Below are 19,012 nucleotides of genomic sequence, written 5' to 3'. Positions count from 1 at the left end.
TTAATGCACTTTTCGGTGATTAATTGCTATTTTTATCGCCGACTTTGATGCGCCAAGCATAATCCGCAGGGCCCTACTGTGAGTCGCACCACATCAGTTATAAATAGCAGCTGAAAGGGGATACCTACATATGTTTTAGTTTCTTTGGGTTGAACAAACTGCTGAAATTGCAGGCAGAAATGAAAACAACCTTTCTGGGGCATTGCAGGGCGAAATTTAGGGAGATTACGACGAAAACAACAGGTGGTTGTGGAGGGTATGTCTTCAAAAAGTTAGTAAAATAACTTTTCCCAACTGAAATTGTATAATCACTATGCAGGAAAATTAAAGTAGACTAAAGACAACAAGTTTCGTTTTCACCCAATATTGCAAATATTCTTCAAAAATTTAAAGAACTTTCTGGAAAAGCAGTACAATCAAAAAATAGAACACATATGTATCTATCGATGAAACCTAAGAAATATGTAGATATGAGTAAGCGGATTATATCCAAACGAATCGCCCAACTCCCCCGCGAAATACTGACCTATGTGTTTTGGAGTCAAAAACATAAACAATGGTCGTGCTTACGACGCTGTCAGTAATGGATCATTCGGGGAAGTGCTGAGAAGTGCATCAGAAATGGAAACTGCCGACTCAGCTCGGAATTTGCGCGCCAAATTCGCCTCGAAAGTGGGCAATGAACCTGCGATTCAGCCCGAAGGGAGCCCGAGAATTGGTGACAACATGGGGATTTTCAAGCTAGTTGGGTTATTTCGTTTCTGTCGGCTTTGTAATTATTTATTTTGGTTGTTTTTACACATTATGCTTCTATAGTTAATAATTAAATTTAATTTTTTGACCTTTCTAACATCTTTTAAGCTGCGTGGAATTTTTTTTAATAAAGTACTGCCAAATTCAATCTCTTATTTTATAAAATAATTTATAAACTACATTAAATGCAAATAAAATTAAAATAAAATGTCATTAATTTGTAGCTCTTTGATACCCAGGTAAATAGTTAAAAAGTTTAACTATCTCCCAATTATATGTGGTTCAAAAATAAACCTTTTTATATGCATGCTTATAAGCGAGTGAAATATAGTATAGTTTCTAGTAAGGAATTTGTGTTCTCCCAAGTTTATAAGGGCTGTACACCATTTCATTCTACTCGGGCGAACGTGTGGTTTAGAACTTATAAATTCATCCACGCAAAAGTACCTATAGGTTAGTCCAGACGTCACAATCGAATTCCTTCTGCAATGGACTCGGATATTTTTAGCTTCTTGCGGGTGTTCGGCGGGCAGCACTGCCTGCGCTGTTCACCATCATCGTAGCCACAACCATGCCACCCAATTATGTGTGCAACATGCCCTCGGCACATGTGACGGCGTTATGTAGGCTGGCTTTTGTTTCGGCTGCCCACTGGGGGCTGTCACTGGGTCCGCGGAGTGATCGGTGCATGGAGGAGTGCTCTTCGAACCTCCTCGCCCCATCGGCGGATGCCCAAGTGCTGAGTCACGCCGGCGCAGCACTAAGCCGGGCCCAAACCCACTCCGAGGCGATGGCCAAAGTGAGTCAAAGCCAAAAGAGAGTGCGAACGGGTTTCAAGAGTTCCCCCAAAAAGCGTTTGCATTGGACCGCATTCGGCGGCCAAAGTCCACCTGAGCCAGCCGAACTACCTGCAACCGGTCACCCATGCCAAGCGCTCCGGCGAATGCCGCCTAAAGCATCACGTGCTCCGCAGCGCCTCGACTCGGAACGAGTTCTTTCGCAGCCCGTCCCCAAGGTGCAATTATGTGTGCGTTCGGTGGCATATGCTGGGGGATTTCCCATTGTCGCTGCACTCGGGTAAAACCCAATGTCCAAGAGAATTGCCTGCGAAAAACCCCGCCGTAATGAGGCTGCGGTTTTTGTATATTCTGGTCGTTTACCCACTCCTTATCGAATTTTATGCCTATTTTGTATTTTCAGCTAAAGATAAAATTTTATCGCTATTGTGGGGGTTTTCTGAAAAATCATTAAGCCTTGCCCTGGCTTAGATTATATTGTGAAACATTTCTCGCGGCTTTTCAAATAATGGCGAAATTATGAATCTGTATAAGATAAAACTGTATTTAAAATAATTTTTGGGAGAATGTTTAAATCAGCGTACATAAAGCAATTAGATTATCTTGCTCAACCTTTATTTTGGAGCGTTCTAACACTGTAACTTAATTTACACAGTCCACATAAAAATGTATTTAAATCGATGAGATATGCATTTAAAATGTTGTTTTTTAAATGTCCAAAATAAGTTTACTCCACAGATGCTTGCTTTCAAAATCTTTGACGATCATGTTTTAAATAGGGTTCCAAATTTCAAATATTTTTATAATTTATGGTTTAGAAAATCTTCAAAATATTCCTTAAATTTCTAATGAAATTTTTCTACCAACACTATTTATTTGAACTTGTAACCGCCCTAACCGGTTCGCTTGCATCGGCGACTGATGGCAACACTGTCCACTACCCGTTAAGCTCTCTCTTTCCCTCTCTCGCCCATAAGCTTTTCAAGCGCCACGTGCTTTTTCCACACCGGTCCGCCGGAGCTTTCACCTTGCTCTTGCTCTCATTCGTGCTTCCTCTTCCCTGTAAACAAACACACGAACAGCTGTTCCACCCCCCGTTCCAGTGTTGGTAAACGTGCCAAATTACCCAGGCAATTTATGTAATTACGCTTAAAAATTCTCCACAATTAGTGGCATAAATTAGAAAATAAAGTCATTAGGGAGTAGTCAATGGCATTTGGGATTCAGTTCTGACTCATACTTGCTGCGAAGCAAGGAAGCGACAGCAAAAGCACAAGCCCCGAGCAGTGCCAAAAGCTCTGTGTTATTGAAACCCCTCAAAGTCAAAGAAGTCGCGAAAAAGTCGAGCGAAATGAGGAGTGCGGGCAGGTAAACAACAATCAGAGGCTCTTTGTGGGCCAGAAACAAGCAAACGAAGCTAAAAAGAAGTTGGCCTGGTCCGAACTAATTGCCTGAAATGGGCCAGCTGGGAAAAAACAAACACACGCCGGCGAGAGTGGGATAAAGCACCGGGGAAACCGGCCCGAGCACTCAGTTCTCTTGCGGACGACACAAGCGGCGGATCGTATCGTCACCTCGATATCTCGGCCGTGGCTCCCTCCACAGCGCACCGCACTTTCCAAACAGAACGCTAAAATCCCCGGCAGGCGTTAATTTTTGCATACAATGGAGTACCTGAGCTACGTGTACGAGAAAATCTTCGGCGGCAATCCTCCCACGGACGACGACGCGCCAGGGGCTTCCCACACGTGAGTGTTCCGCTCGGAAAAGCGAAGGAAAACCCCCTCTTGATTATCGGGATTTCCCTTCTACTCCACCCAGGCCGCGCAAGGTCATCTGCTTCGGCAACGTCCTCCTCGACCGCCTGGTCAAGCTGGAGGATCCCCAACTCCTGGAGCGATTCGGCCTGGAACTGGGCTCCAAGGGCGAGCTGGACATGGAGAAACTCAACCAGCTGGCTGCGGAGGCTTCAGAGAGGTAGGAAGCTCTATTTCTTAGCATTGTACAAGGTATTCATCCTTCGAAAGTGAAGCCTAATTACCATAAAATAATATTTGCCAAACGAATTAATTAAGGGATTTAAAATAGGTAGATATTTTTGGGTATTCTGTATTTATACAGAAGAGGAGTTTTGTTCTAATTGTGTTCTTTGTGTCTTTACTGGTACTTTTTTATTAACTTAAAGAGAAAAAAATAACAGAATTTTAGCTTTCTAAGGTTTTTAATTAACGTTCTACTGCTTATTTGCTTTTAAATAAGTAAAGTAATTTACTAAAATGTATAAAAAAACAAAATATTCATTGTCCAAATAAATGAAAGGGATTTAGTCCCAAGATTTGTACCAAGGAATCACTTTTGTTAGCGATAAAATACTACATCTTTTGTTTCAACTGTCCGATCGGTTGATCTTAATACTGAATACACAAAGAAAAGTGTATATATCCCCTTTGTATCGTCACTACCAAGAGCCAGATCATGGTAAAACCCTTAAAATGTTAATGAAGTGAACTGATTTTTTATCACCAGAGATACCAAACCAAGCAGAACTATATTTTGAGCTACAGAATAACTGGGGCATTCTTTTTAAACCAAAGCAAACTGGTTTTCTTAAAATAGATTGAAGTTGAGGAAGTTCTTAGCCAGTGAAGAACCAGCTTTTACATTAGCAACCTCAAATTTAATTCTTTCACGCCTTATTAGAAAATTTTTTTAAATGAAGCAAATGCGAAATGTGAGATTTAGCAGGAAAAAATACCAAAGATCAAAGTCGAAATACGTATAATCATAAACAATTATCTGATCCCTCTTGCCATAAAACTAATCCGAGATAACTCTCTTTCAGCTCCCAGTGCCTTACAAATCCAGGAGGCTCTGCTCTCAATACCACCCGCATCCTTAAGCAACTGGGCACAGATGCGCTCTTCTTTGGCGCTGTTGGAGCCGACAAGCACGCCGCGGAGCTCCGATCGATCTTCCGGGAGCGCGGCATCGAGGCCAGGTTGCAGACCGTCGAGGATGCGCATACGGGTCAGTGCCTGTGTCTGGTTTACCAGGATAACCCCACGCTGTACGCTAACATCGGGGCCTCGGCCCAGTTCCAAGTGCAGACCCTGAGCCATGCCGTCAGTCACGAGGGTCAGAGCTTCCTGCGACCCGTGGAGCGCAAACAGATCCTGTACGTGGAGGGCTTCTTCGTGCCCCAGCGGAGCGATGTGTGTGACTACATAGTGCAGCACCTGGTGAGGGAGCGGCGAAGACTGGCCCTCAACCTCAGTGCTCCCTACATCGTCCGACAAAATCCGCAGGCCATGCTGAAGTTGGCCCGGGTTGCCTTCTTCCTGTTCGGAAACCGCCAGGAGTTCGAGGCGCTGGCCGAGTCGGTGGGCGGATACCGAAATGTCGATGAACTGGCGCAGGATCTCCTGCAGTCTGGTGGCACCAAGGTCATCTTCGTCACCAACGGCAGTGCCGGCGTCCAGGTGATCACCAACTACGTGGAGGAGCTGGCTCCTCCCGGTCCCATCAGCTTCGAGGACTACAGGGCGCAGCGCGTGGAGCAGTGTGTGGATGCCACTGGCGCTGGTGATGCCTTCGTTGCCGGGTTCCTGCACGCCTGGCTGGAGAAGCGCTCGCTGGGCGAGTGCATCCGCATGGCGTCCAATGTGGCCGCCAAGGTCGTCACCCAGGTGGGCTGCAATCTGCCCTAGACCGTCGACCTGCATAGCAATCTCGTAAAGCGCACAATCAAGCACCAAAGTAGACTCTTAGCTTGTAATTATTCCTACAATCTCCACAAACCTTAGGCTTAGTCAAATAATTATTCGCGGTTTCACCGAAGCAATGAACTTAGTCATAATAGGACTAAATAAAAGTGATTTATACATCGTCCAATGAAAGATAAGAGAAATAATTCTGTTTTTTCTATTTACTATGCTCTCATAATACTCTACCGTGTGGGTTGTTCCGGGGTACACTGATCGCTTTATGGACGATTTGAGTTTTGTAAGTGTAATGCATATCCATTGCAATAAAACGTTTTGAGTTACAATTAAATATTTTGCTTATGGTAATAGATAGTTCTAAGTTGTACTAGATTTCATATAAAGAATTTAAAGAGTAAGGTTTATTATTAAATTTCCAACAAGAAAAGAAAATAGACCTTGAAAGATTTAATTCTTGTTTAATAAATCTCAGAATCTGTGTTAAACTGAATACCTTGCTAAGATTCATTTAAAGTGCTACTAACTGTGATTAGCAGTTCTAATATTTCTATGGTATATATATCACATACGCTTGGCACATTTGTTCTGACCTTCGGAAGAACTGAGAGATAAAAAACTGAACTATTCAGTATAAAATGCGCCCACATCTTATCAACTCATGCTATGAAATCACCGGAACACTCTTTTTAATGTTTTAAATATAGATTTGAGAGAATGGTTTGTGTGTACAGTGGGCAAGCGTGTTTCCTTTTATTGCAAATTATGTATTCGCCATAAATTTAATACGAAAATATTGAGTTGATTTTCCTAAATAAATGTAAATTTAAAATTACTCTGTTAAAACCATTTCTCTCTACAAAAGTCACGCTACTTTGTGTACATATGTATACACATCACAAAACCATGTATTTTTATAATCACGAGATAAATGAAAGCGTGTATACGTATCTGGTGATTGTTCGACCTCAATAGCCTTGTTAATAAGTTGCATTATTCACTCGATCGCCGGAGTTCCCAGCGGCTGTGCCGTTGTGTGAATCGTCACCCGAAGCTGTTATCATACACCTTATTCCCCCGGAGATCCCGGATACATAGTAAGTCGCTTTGCCCTGGTTGGCATTCTTTGAGATGCTTTATTATCCGCAAACAAACGATTCTCATTTTCCTACGCCGGCTTACTCATACATCTTATAGGTACCAAGTACATCCCACACGAGTCAGTCAATAAGTGAGAACTTGGTCCGAAGAGAGCTCGCATGGCCAGATGCCATCAAAGCGAATTCCGCTTTTGTGCAGCCTGTGGGGGTGGATTGTGTCTGGGGCCTGGGTTTGGGCCTGGGTGACGCACATGTTTGCGAATCGTTAACAAAAACTAAGCCGCATTTGGCATGCTTGTGCGAGCCGGGCCAAGTCCAAGGCCTCAGCCAGCTGATGCCGCAGCCCTCGAAACAATAAAGAAGTCGTGGCTCAGGCCGAAGGCAGTTCGGCACTTTAAAGGCCAATCCTGGGATCAGCTTAGTGAGCTGCCTAATTGGCAAGAAGCCGCTTAAGCGGGCCAAGTGGAGTTAGGGAAACGGGAGGAGGTGGCCATGTGCTAAAGTCAATATTGGCACACCCACCCAATTGGAGTGCATCGAGGGGTCTAGGCCCCTCCTGCCCAAATCACAACATCCCGCCCTGTTAATTACTCGATATTAATTTTATACCGACTGGGAGGGACACAAAGAAACTCTTGCTGTGCTGTGCCCACTGGCTATGCCAATGCCAGTCCTTTGTCGGGTCCGTAATTAATGTCATCGTGTGGTTTACGGGGTTAACAGCCACTCCACAGTCGCAGCTCTACCCCACTTACCGCCCATTACCCTTTGAAGTCTGCGTGTGTGTAATGGCCGCTTCCGCATCCTGGCTAACCCAAGGCCCGACTAAGATCCTCACTAGCATGTGATAATTAAATGTGCTCATTTGCCCAGTTTAGCATTTTAATTCACAATAAATTGTGCTTCGAAAATGGCTGTTGTCAAGGTAATAACCAAGGGTGTGCACTTGGAAACGAGTTATGAATGAATCAATATCAATGAATACAATTCTTGGAAATATTAAATAAAAATTAATTTAAGGATGAGAATATTTTAAAGACATTTTTATCTGAGATAAGGCTTAAAAATGTTATAGCTTTACTTTTAATATATAAATAATTTTATCATACTTTATATTATGTTTTAAATGAATTTTCATACTTAAAAAAAAAACATTATTATCTCTGCTCTTGTTATGGAAAAGTTGTAGTATCCTTACAACTTTATAAGAATTTTATTCTTTATTTAGCACGAATTAAAGTATGTGCTAATTGAAGGCAGTGGCTTTTCTCGCAGTGTGGGCAGTGCACAAAAGGTTTGCCCCCAGTTGATTTATGTGCAACGCTGCGTATGAGCAACCAAATGGGGCAGCTGTAACTGACATTGCATATTTGTCCTCCCACTGCCACCCCCTTTCCGCCTGCCCCCACCTCACCTCCCCCTCTTGGATCCTCTGTCGAGCATGTTTGCACAAAATATTGCGCATACGCCGCCAGTGCCCAACCTTCTTTGCCGTTCGGCTTTGTCCTTTCGCCTTTTTGCGGCATAACGCGCGGTTAAGTGGCCATAATGTGTGCCTTTATGGGCTTGGCATTGGCATTGGCAGTGGACTCCTTTTTGGCTAGGTGGCTTCGTGGCTTGGTGGCTCTGCGGCTCGAAGCCCTTGCCCTGCTCCCATTTTAATTCCTTTGCCATATTTGCTGAGCCAGCATTGTTGCTGAATTATGTTATGCCAGTCGGTCGCTTGTTGATTTTTATATTGTTTTTTTTGTGTCTGAACTGGACTCGGTTCCTGTATCCTGCTCCTGCGCCTGATCCTTCCTGGACTTTCGCTTGTCCTCGTGTGCATAAGCGACCAGGCCAAAATATTTGGCTCTGGCATGTTTGCTCAGTTGTTTGCGGATAATCCGGTTTTATTGTTTAATAAGTCATGCCGGCTATCGCTCCAGCCCGCCCAGACTGTCCAAGCCGGCCAACCTGTCCGTCCTCCCGCCCCAGTTGCCCAGAGTGTCTGACTGGAAACGTTAGCGGCTCGTTGGCTTTTTGACTGCCTGTGCGACGGAGCATGGCGGACCTTTTTTCGGATGGGGATGGGACTTCTGGAATGGGTGCGGAGAGCGTGGCGAAATCGATGGCCAAATTAAATGGGGATTTACATATTGCCACGGCAGGGGCTTTACTTTAAAGCGGACCTTCGAATGACTCATTTGCTGCCGGGGAAAATGATGTTATTTTTTGCAGTACCGAAGTTTATTTGCCAGCTAAGCCCGAGGTCCTGGTTAGGTATAGCATTTTATAAGGTCTTGTTAGGGTTCGAAAATTGGTAAATATTAATTCTAAGAACGATTTGCCTTTGACTGGGATTGTGACAAATAATTGCAATGGGCGTTTCTTACACGGCTTCAAACAAACAATAACCTATTGGAAATAGCAGTTTGTTATAATATCTGATTTTTAGAGACCTGTATACTATGTTATAATTAAACATAAGTTTATTTGCTTAGGATTATGAACTTATCAGGACAATAAAAGCATTCGTAATCCATTATTTTGCAACCAGATGATGATTATGATTATTATCATACTACATACTATATTCTATTATAATAAAACCATATACACCTAGGGCCATGCCACCAATCCCACAATTTATTTATACCAGCGGATATTGTGGCAGGGAGGCCACTCCACACATGTTGTTGGCGTTTCTGGCCAGCCTAAAGTATCCGCCCTCGCCCCATTCCGTCCCGTAGGAGTTCTTGAGCAGCCAGTAGTCGCCCCAGGTGGCATCGGTGCCAAAGCCCACCACGAGAACGGAGTGCGTCAGGCTGGCCTTGTCCGACTTGCAGCTCGGAACCCTCAAGACGCCACCGGAGTACTGGTTGAACTCCTCGTGCAGGTGGTCAATGGACACGGCCACGGGTCCGATGTTGTAGACCACCTCGGCCAGTTCCCGCTCATCGTAGTTCTTCAGGGTGACGTAGCCGCGCAAGGTGCCCGCACTGCACTGGGGCTTCCAGCGGCAGTCCCGCTGCTTGGGCTCATAGGGATAGGATGCCTTGGTGGCAATACCGTGATCCCTCGTGTAGTTGAAGGCCACGCTGACCCAGCCGCCAAGGCAGCCGTTGCTGGGATAGGGAACGCAGTCCACCAAGTGCTTGGGCGACAGCGGCACCAGGCGGGAGTTCTTCCTCGCCAGATGCGCCTCCAGGACTCCCGAGGCGGAGAAGGCCCAGCAGCTGAGGCAGTCGGTGCCCTGGTTCTCGACTGCCGATATGAGCCCGTACTGCCGCCAGTCTATACCTCCAGAAATCTGACTGTAGTGCCTGTATCCGGGGGGTTTTGCCACGAATCCCACACTCGGTTCTTGGGGCGGTGGCACCGCCGTGCGGTATCTGAAGAGCAAACCCTGGTCGGTGTCGGAGAACTCGCTCAGGCCCATCCGGAATCCCACCTTGCCCTGGGAATAGAGCCTGTTGTGATTGGCCACCAGCTGTACCCTGCTGTTGAATATCGCCCGGTGATAGTTGTCGTCCGACTTGTAGTGCTTTCGGTACTTCGCCTTGTACTGGGCCCACTGCGCATCGGTCACCAAACCCATTCCGAGTTCGGAAAACAGCAGCAGCAGAACTATTTGTATTAAAAGAGGCTCTAGAGTACTCATTGCGTACTGGACTCGTCTTATGTTGATTTAAAACTAACTTACACAATGACGAGCTCATGATGAGGCGGCGACTTCGAGTGCGATGCATTATGCACTGTTCTTATCTGCAGCGCTTACTTGAACTCTCCATCGATTCAAAGAATTTACAAAGATTGTATGCTGGCCGTAGATTTCGCAGAAAAAATAAAAGAATATATTGTTTACGAGTAATGTTAAAAGCAGGAGAGAAAAGAGCACATTATTCTTGAATTAAGAACACTCGTTCTTGAAACCGTGTAGTTACATGTTGAGCTCAAAGCTCTAAAGATCAGAACAAAAAGGTGAGAAGAGTTTATTGAGATGAAAAGTGTGCACTACTGAACCGACTTGTAGATTAAAACTACTGACTGGACCAATGTTAAATTGCTGGCATCTAGAAAGTCGTAAAATATAAGTGCTTATAAAAGCAAAAGTGCTTAAAAAAGCTAAAAGCAGCAATATTGATGACCTAATTCTGAAAATATAGGCACTAAATGCTCAATTAGCCTAAAATTAGATTAAGATTATAGAAATTTAATGTCAGTTCAAATGGAAATCTCTTCGTCAGGCCCTGACTTATTTCCTTCGGGAATGGCAATCGCAATCGCAGTCGCACTTCAATTACATTACACTCATCATTAGCCAATTAGCTAAATTATAGGCTGCGCGACGGCAGTTGCCAAATGGCTTCAGTTCCCACTTCCATTTCAATTCCCACTCCCAGTGCCAATCCCATTCCCATTTCCGTTCGAATTGTCAATCGCTTCCCCACAGATTGCCCTCCTCGATGGCGACAATTGGTGCAAAATAAAAGACATTTGCTCAGCACTTTGTGGCACAGTCTGAAGTGGATTTGCCGGGGAATTGGTCTCCAGCTTAAAGAATATAGAAAATAGACAGAAGAGAGTAGGAAAAGTGATGAGAAAAATCGAGGATATTGGCCTGGTGGGCATCAATGTGCGAATGTGGCGCCACTTGGCCGTGCTGTACCCCACCCCGGGCACCAACTGGCGCAAGTTCGCCTTCGTGCTGCCTGTGACGGCGATGAATCTGATGCAGTTCGTCTACCTGCTGCGGATGTGGGGCGACCTGCCCGCCTTCATCCTCAACATGTTCTTCTTCTCGGCCATCTTCAACGCCCTGCTCCGCACGTGGCTGGTCATAATCAAGCGTGACCAGTTCGAGCAGTTCCTCGGCAGACTGTGCACTTTGTTCCACTCGACTCTCGAGTCCTCCGACAAGTGGGGGCGCGCCATCCTGCGGGGCGCGGAGCGGGAGGCCCGGAACCTGGCCATCCTCAATTTGACTGCCTCCTTCCTGGACATCGTGGGGGCTCTAATCTCGCCGTTTTTCAGGGAGGAGAGAGGTTAGTATACTGGGAAGTCGCTAGGAGGGGAAAAAAGACCACAGGAAAGTATTAAGCCATTTGAAGATGGCCACTGAAGATGGGATTCTTTGGATCTATAGGTCATCGGTATTAGTACCCTTTTATGGGGTGAAAGGTAATTATTTGAGATAGTTGGCCCATTGTGTCTGTCTTAGGTTCAGTTTAGAAATGTGTTAAACATTTTCAATTTTTTTTTGCTAGAACCAGAATGCTTTCTAAAACAACCATTTAATTTATTAAAATTCTAAAATGCTTGTGGGTTTTCATAACCTAGCACCTATTTGTTCCACCCCCAGCTCATCCCTTTGGAGTGGCCCTGCCCGGGCTGAACATGACCCGCACGCCGGTGTACGAGCTGGTTTACCTGGCCCAGCTGCCCACGCCCCTGCTGCTGTCCATGATGTACATGCCGTTCGTCAGCCTCTTCGCCGGCCTGGCCATCTTCGGAAAGGCCATGCTCCAGATCCTGGTGGACAGGCTGGGCCAGATTGGCGAGCAGGAGCTGTCGGAGGAGGTGCGCCATCGAAAGCTGACCTCTTGCATTCGGTACCACACTAGGGTGATGGGGTGAGCCGCGCAGTGTAGGGGGGCCGGTTGAAAGGGGGATCCCTAAGCCCCTCATTTCCATTTCAGCTATGTGCGGGAGCTCAACCAACTGGTAACCAACATAGTGGCGGCCGAAGCAATTATATTCGGCTCGATAATCTGCTCGCTGCTCTTCTGTCTGAACATTGTAGGATGCTCTGTTCGTCAGGGGTGTTTCAGAGTTTCACGTGATAAACAAATATATAAATGTGTTCTGAGCTTCTAAGACGCTCCTGATTTTAGATAACCAATCTTTATAATTATGATATAATATTTTCCAGATAACTTCGCCCACCCAGGTCATCTCCATAGTGATGTACATCCTCACCATGCTCTACGTGCTGTTCACCTACTACAACCGCGCCAATGAAATAGTTCTCGCGGTGATCACAAGAACAATTATCTCTTTTACAGAATTTTTCCTAATTTCAGTGATTTCCGCAGAACAACCTAGTGGCGGAGGCCGTGTACAATGTGCCCTGGTACTCGGCAGGGATTCGTTTTCGCAAAACCCTCCTGATCTTCTTGATGCAAACACAACACCCCCTGGAGGTGGGTGTGGGCTGTGGCTGCATTTCATTTGCGAGCCCGTGATTCTAATCCATTTCCATTTCGGGTGCGGTGCGCTCCATTTCATCCGGCAGATAAGAGTTGGCAACGTTTACCCCATGACTTTGGCCATGTTTCAGAGTCTGCTGAATGCGTCCTACTCGTACTTCACCATGTTGCGTGGCGTCACCAGCAAATGAGCTGAAAGACCGAAAAATAACCAAGGGATCCTGTATAGTAGTGTGCACCCCCAGCTTTTCCCTTCACCCCTCCTTCAGTCAGCAATCCGAGTAATGCAAAAAGTTGTTTTTGCCGGCTCTGTGGTCCTGGTTGTTTGGCATTTGCATATGCTTGTCGTTTGAAAGGATTTAATCGGACTGCTGGCAGGGAGCGGAGTCGGCATCCTGGCTCCTAGCTCCTGGCATGCAAATAGTTGGCCGCTTTGAATTGGCTTCTTAGATTGTTACACAAAATAGATTGTAGATTACAGCAGAATGTTGTGCTTGAAATAAAGTCAAATGAATGCGGAGTAGGATTCGTGGGCAGCCGAAGGTTTTATGGCAGGGCCTGAAAGTATGATTTATCAAAGGCTCCGGATTTGTGGCGGAGATGGTTTTCAATTTGGGTAAGCCAGATGGCCCAGAACGACATGAATAAGTAAATATTTGCTCTTGCCGGCAATTAGTCTTGATATTGATTGAGTTGACTTAGCTGCAGCTTCGCATGTCCTTTGCCCCATGCATTTTTATTGCATACTTTCGGGCTGCGCAATCGAATTTGAATATTTAAGAGGTCCATCGCCGTCCTTTGCGCTTTTAATTAAAACGCCCAAAACTAGTTGTTTTGTCTGCTGCAATTTAATTAACATTAGTCATGTCCTTTATTATGCAAATAAACTGCTGCTGCTGCTGCTGCCGCCAGAAAGATCGTTTAATGCCGGCCCGGCAGCAGCAACAACTTCATTTAAAATTCATTATAACTGACACCAACTAGTTAAACAATTGCCGGCGGCAGCAGCATAAACATCAGCAGCAGCAGCAACAAAGGACTACTAAAACAGGAGCAGCGAAAGGACGAAGGGTGCGCCTGGGAAATTGAAATGAGCGGCGGCAGGCGCACTCGAAATACGCAAATAAACTTCAAGGAAGGACGACTGCACGCTGTGCTCCGCGCTGGATGTCCTGCCGAGCACATAAATAACAAAGGAGCAAGGGGCCCGGTGTGGCTCCTGACTGGGCTGCTCCTATCGCCCGGCTCGAGTGGCGTATACTTAATTTTATTATGAGGTGTCAAGTGCGGACCAGTTGACTTGCCCGGCCGAACGCCTTTTGTGTTGTATTTTGTGTTTGGCGGCGTTATTTATGCTGCCTGCCGCCCGCCATTTGCTGGCAGGTGAACGCCTACGAGCCCGCCCCCCTGAAAGACCAGCAACAATGTGAACTTCCTCTGGGCTTCTGCTTTTTCTTGCCACACTGGGAGAAAGTATCCACAGGAGTGGGTAGGGTTTAGATATGTGTTCATATGGAAATTAAAAATGGGAGTTTTAATATTCGGCATGTTTCGAGGATTGCAAAAACGTTGGCATAAGTGTATTTTAACGGGGGGGAATTACATTGAAGGGGATGAATTTGATTTGGAAGAATGACTTTTCTATTACTTGTTTGCACTTTAGTTGCAATAAAGTGTTTAAATACTTTCTTCACACAAAAGGTTCTTCTTGAGATATTAAAGACAATAGCTCTTCAATATATTATATTATAATAATATTTAACATATAAATAAATATAAATTGAAAGATAAACATGTAAGAGATATATTGAAAAATGTATTTAATAAGATATTACCTATTCTAAATATATTTATTCTCTCTTTTGATTGGCATCCCCTTGGTTTCTGTGTAAAATGCCCATTGTTCCTCGGTTCCTGCTGCCAGCCGGTCCTTTGATTTTTATGCAGGCAATATGCAAATGCCGCCGGAAATGTAAATGCGCCACTCGGAATGAAGGAGAGACACCCTGACGCTATCGTATCCGCCGAGTCCTCATTGTCTGCTGCATAAAATTAACAAGTTTGGCAAAAAACTGTTTCATTAGAGGACGGTTCGTGGTCGCGGTCGCCACGCCCACTCGCTACGCCCACTCACCCGCCCACAGGAGCACCCACCCACGCAAAGGTTACGTCGTTCTATAATTGAATTCATATGCATCAATGAAGGCAGCTCAACAAACACAACACAGAGCCCAAAGGGAGAACTCGGGGGTGGCTGTGGTAACCACAACACGGCAAACAGGCGGCTTTTCCGGGCGGGGTGTCCCACTTCTTCGGTGGCATTTTCAATTTTAAATGGATTTTCAATTGCGGCGGTGGCGTTTTGCATAAATTGCTATAATGAGTTTATTTCGAAGCCCTCCAAGTGGCTTCGTTGGCGGCTCTCCATGTCGTCCATGTCGTCCATGTGGGATATTCCGGGATGCTCCTGAAATACTACGGGTTGTGCGGCCCCTGGTCGTGCTCATTTGCAATTGTCAACTGGCTGTCGCAGGTGACAGTCGTATTGACAGTTTGCTTTCGCTGTTAATTTTCGTTTTAATTGTGGCATTTGCTGACAGTTGATGCTGGAACTTTGTTGCCTGTTCTGCGGTTGATTCCGGCAGTTTAATTTGAATTCCCCACTCGGTGGCGGGGGCGAAGGCTTAGCTTTAAGTGCCGGAAGTTGGTCTCCGGTTGGAGGGGATTGAATGCTGTTAGTCTAACCAGCCTTCGCGCCGGCTGTGCCATCAAGTATTCCATCCATTGTCTGTGGGGTCATTTGCGAAATCTCTCATAAGCAAAGCATTCATTTTCCAATTATTTATTGATGCCTCTGTGTCGAACTCCGGCCCACAACCCACTACAACTTCACCTGCAATAAATTTCCGGGGCCGCCCTGCCCGTCCTTCGATTGCAGGAGCAACCACATTGTCTAGCTTCCTGCAGGATGTTTGTCTGGCTGTGCCAGTGGCTGCTGTCTGCCGCCCAGTGCCTCCTGGTGCCTGGAAAATATTTGCATTTTCACTTTTGATTTATTATTGCCATAGCCATGTGTAAATTGCCAAAGCAAAGGTGCAAACAACAAGGCGCACGGCAGGATGTCTTCCAGGACTCGCCGCAAGTGCAGCAGCTGCAGGTGGAGTCGCAGGATCAGGACCAGGAGCATCCAGCGTTGACAAGGACACATTATGTTTGGCCAAATGAATGGTAATTGCGGCATTGAAACAAGTAATTGAAGTGCAAGCCAAACAGATTGCCAACTTTGCTGCTCCGCCGGCCGGAGTGTCGACCGCATTTCGATTGCTCCGGAGTTTTGGCCCAGAAAGAGGTCATTACACAGCTCTGCTAATTACAAGACAAAGCTCGAGGGGCTACCCCGCCCAGGGGCGTCAATGCCATTGCCCATTACTTCCGCCTCTGTGTGCAATTTCCGCTCGCCCAGGTTGGACCCCGGGTTGGAGTTGGAGTCGGAGCTGCCTAAGCAGCTTTTCTGGAAAACGTCAAAACAGCGACAACTTTATATGGCCACAAAGGCAACACAGTAATGAGGGCAAAAAGGGAAGCATAAGCAGATAATTACACAGGCGAACAACTATCTCGGCGGTGCCTTCTCTTGCCCATTTTCAGTAGGGTAGAAAATTACAAAAATAAAAAACCACAAGCGGAAAATTAAGAGGAAAAGCCTGCGGTCCACAAATGGCAGACGAGTGGAGAAGGAGACGGCGATGGAGATGGAGAAAAACTCCTTAACTTGGCCCAAACTTTAAGTTCATCTTCGAGTGGCTGCCCTAGGCCTAGAACTTGATCGGGCCTTTGATTATCACTGCAAATGGGAAATTCCTGTTCTCGGGCGAGATTCCCAGCCAGGCGAGGAGCTGGGGAACTGCGGAGACATAGCCGAAATTTCTGACTGTCTGCCAGTGCCTGTAAGCGAAATGCAAACATGGAGCTTGGCCCCCACACCCCCAGCAGACCCCGAGAACCCCAAGAACCCCATCAACCCCTGCCTTTGTGTCTGCCCTGCAGCCACATTTAAAATGCCGCCAAGTTGTACCTTCGCTTCGACGCCCCCTAAAGAGCCACCCAACTCCCGCCCCTCGTTATCACCGCCACACGGCGCTGGCTGGCACTGATTTCATGCTTTATAACTTTCGATATCCGAATGGCAAACAGCGTTTAGCGCTTTGCCTTGCCACCTGGAAACTGCCGGCAAGTGTTGCTTTGCTACCTCGGGGGCCATCACGGCGTATGCGCAATGTTTACTTTGCATTTTCCTCGTTTTTTCAGCGCTCAGTGGTTGTTTTTTCAAGGGCTTTGCATTATTCTTTTTCCGGCCAGGGGGGCTTTTCTCATGGCATATGCATGATACATCAAATATTTAAGCGATATTTTAGCTATGCCGAGAATCAGTCAAATCTGAGGGAATGTCTGGGGACTGCGATAATAAAGCTTAGAGATAAACGACTTGCCAATCGAATTATGCTCCCCGCCCAAGAGATTTGATGCTGTAGCTACATATTTCCATTTGAAATTTAGATTTTATTTATCGCTTTGATTGCCATGCTTTTGGTGGCTTAAAGGGAGCTAGGAATTTAAGGACCTGGACAGCATGGGCTGCCTGGGACCAGATGATATTGTTATTCTTGTCGTAATTAAAAACCCATGAAAGCAGGGATGGCGACCAAACAACTGGCCACAAACTCAGCCAGGAACACACTCCTCCAGACAGACAGTCTCACAGACAGACACAGGGATCCGGAGGGCTGGCATGTGTGTGCCAGAATAAACATGGAGCGTATTGATGGCAAGCAGTCCTTGCCGGGCAAAAAGTTTCATATCAATTTTAAGCCAAAGTAATGAAAAAGTAACAACAGCAGTCAAAGGAAACACCGAGCAGAAGGAGCAAAAAAGGAAAAATTAAAACGAATGCTATAGACAAAGCATATTTGCACGCAGCGCGAGGGTCTCCGTGCCACATCCTCTGGGAAACCCGATGATGAAAATGATGATGATATCGTTGACGACGCGGCACACAAAGCAACGCTAACGCTTTATGACAGCCCAATGGGCCGCAGGAGAATCATGGCCAGAATCTGGGGAATCTGGGGAATCGGAAGAATCGGGCGGAGCGGAACCCATGTCTTTCCTTCCTTCTTTCTTTTTTATTTCGGCAGGAGCTTCTAAGGACGCTGTTTACATTCCCTGCAAGAGGACACGCGGCGGACCTCGTCTGCCAACGACGAAATTAAAAACCAATAAAAACGCTGCGAGGAATGAAATTAAAAATTATGTTTTCTCTCCTTTAACAACAAACGGAAACAAACATTCCGGGCCAGCCGAAAACACGGCCAAAAAAGTTGTAAAAACACGAATTAAATTCGGCGCTTTAAAAATGCCAAACATAAAACTTTTGCAATTAGGCAAAACGATGGAAGGCACATAAAAGTTGTCAAAGCCTAGGCACCACTTCGATAATTGAATATTTTAGCGGGCGGATCAGCTGCCGCCAGACGGAAAAGCGGAAAAATCCCCGGCGGTTCGGGGGCTTCGGGTAGCAAAATAAAAGCGTAGCACACATCTGAGAGTCGCGGGGCATTAATTGCTGCAAAGTGTTGTTGAAACTTTTACGCCGACGATTCGGCAGAGTCGTTTATTTAATTTACTACCTGCTACAGAGGGCATACACCGACCGGAGGCTATCCATCCCCTCGCAGCCCAACTGCATTGCCATGAATAATTTAAGCAAATCGCTGGCAGTCCGACTGTCCCCATGTCCATCCTCGAAATAGGAGATCCTCCGGGGAAGGGGTACTAGGAGTACGAACTGTTGTGTCTGCGTGTACGTGTCGCTCGGCAGGATTAGGCGGCATTTGCATATTTTAATTATTTAGATTGTTGTGCCGAGCTACTTAGGCCGCAGAGGCAGCGAAACGGAAGCGCAAGTCCCGACTTAATTAAAAGTTCCACTCTGCGGAGTTCTTTTTGTCTTCTCTATCTATGCAAACGCTTTCGAAACATTCCTCATCGATACTGGGAACATGTGTTGGTGATTAAAGGCAAGTGGTATGCCGGTAGCTTTAAGGATAGTTTAGTACAACCTCCTGGGCTAGTATTTTAAAGCCACTGCCCCAACTCTTAAGTTCATATCTGATAAGCATTTTTCAAATCACCTCAAGCTTGGCCAATAAACACATTACAAGCCCCGCCGCCCATAAATTCATAATGAAATATGAGGCTAACCCGGGCGAAACCAGCGCAAAAGCCACAACCGAAGGCGAAACAGATACAAATGCCAGACCGAGACCGAATAAAATCCGGCCAGTTGGAAGAGGAAAACATAACTATAATAAATACGCTACAAAGTAGCAAACAGACCCCGGTTAGAGAGCTTGTCTGGTTTTCGGCAAGCGTTCTCAGGCAGTGGTCGGGGC

General features: G+C 46.0%; 3 protein-coding genes across 3 annotated transcripts; 2 read left to right on the top strand and 1 right to left on the bottom strand.

Moving 5' to 3' along the window:
- Positions 1-2,666: 2,666 nt before the first annotated feature.
- On the top strand, positions 2,667-5,460 carry LOC108030444 (uncharacterized). Its single transcript, XM_017103337.3, has 3 exons — positions 2,667-3,298; positions 3,372-3,527; positions 4,393-5,460. Exons 1-3 carry the CDS (start codon positions 3,216-3,218, stop codon positions 5,255-5,257), a joined length of 1,104 nt encoding a protein of 367 aa, XP_016958826.1. The 5' UTR covers positions 2,667-3,215; the 3' UTR covers positions 5,258-5,460.
- A 3,011-nt stretch (positions 5,461-8,471) lies between these two features.
- LOC108029877 (procathepsin L-like) lies at positions 8,472-10,024 on the bottom strand. The gene has a single exon (XM_017102368.2). The coding sequence runs from the start codon at positions 10,010-10,012 to the stop codon at positions 9,002-9,004; it is 1,011 nt and encodes a 336-aa protein (XP_016957857.2). The 5' UTR covers positions 10,013-10,024; the 3' UTR covers positions 8,472-9,001.
- A 924-nt stretch (positions 10,025-10,948) lies between these two features.
- Positions 10,949-12,939, top strand: LOC108029878 (odorant receptor 43a). Its single transcript, XM_017102369.2, has 6 exons — positions 10,949-11,396; positions 11,714-11,984; positions 12,051-12,150; positions 12,284-12,385; positions 12,447-12,554; positions 12,647-12,939. Exons 1-6 carry the CDS (start codon positions 10,949-10,951, stop codon positions 12,749-12,751), a joined length of 1,134 nt encoding a protein of 377 aa, XP_016957858.1. The 3' UTR covers positions 12,752-12,939.
- The last annotated feature ends 6,073 nt before the right edge of the window (positions 12,940-19,012 follow it).

Source organism: Drosophila biarmipes, chromosome 2R (genome assembly GCF_025231255.1).
Source record: "Drosophila biarmipes strain raj3 chromosome 2R, RU_DBia_V1.1, whole genome shotgun sequence".
Lineage (NCBI taxonomy): Eukaryota > Metazoa > Arthropoda > Insecta > Diptera > Drosophilidae > Drosophila > Drosophila biarmipes.
Note: the sequence above shows the minus strand (reverse complement) of the source record. Positions and strands in the feature narration are given on the sequence as shown.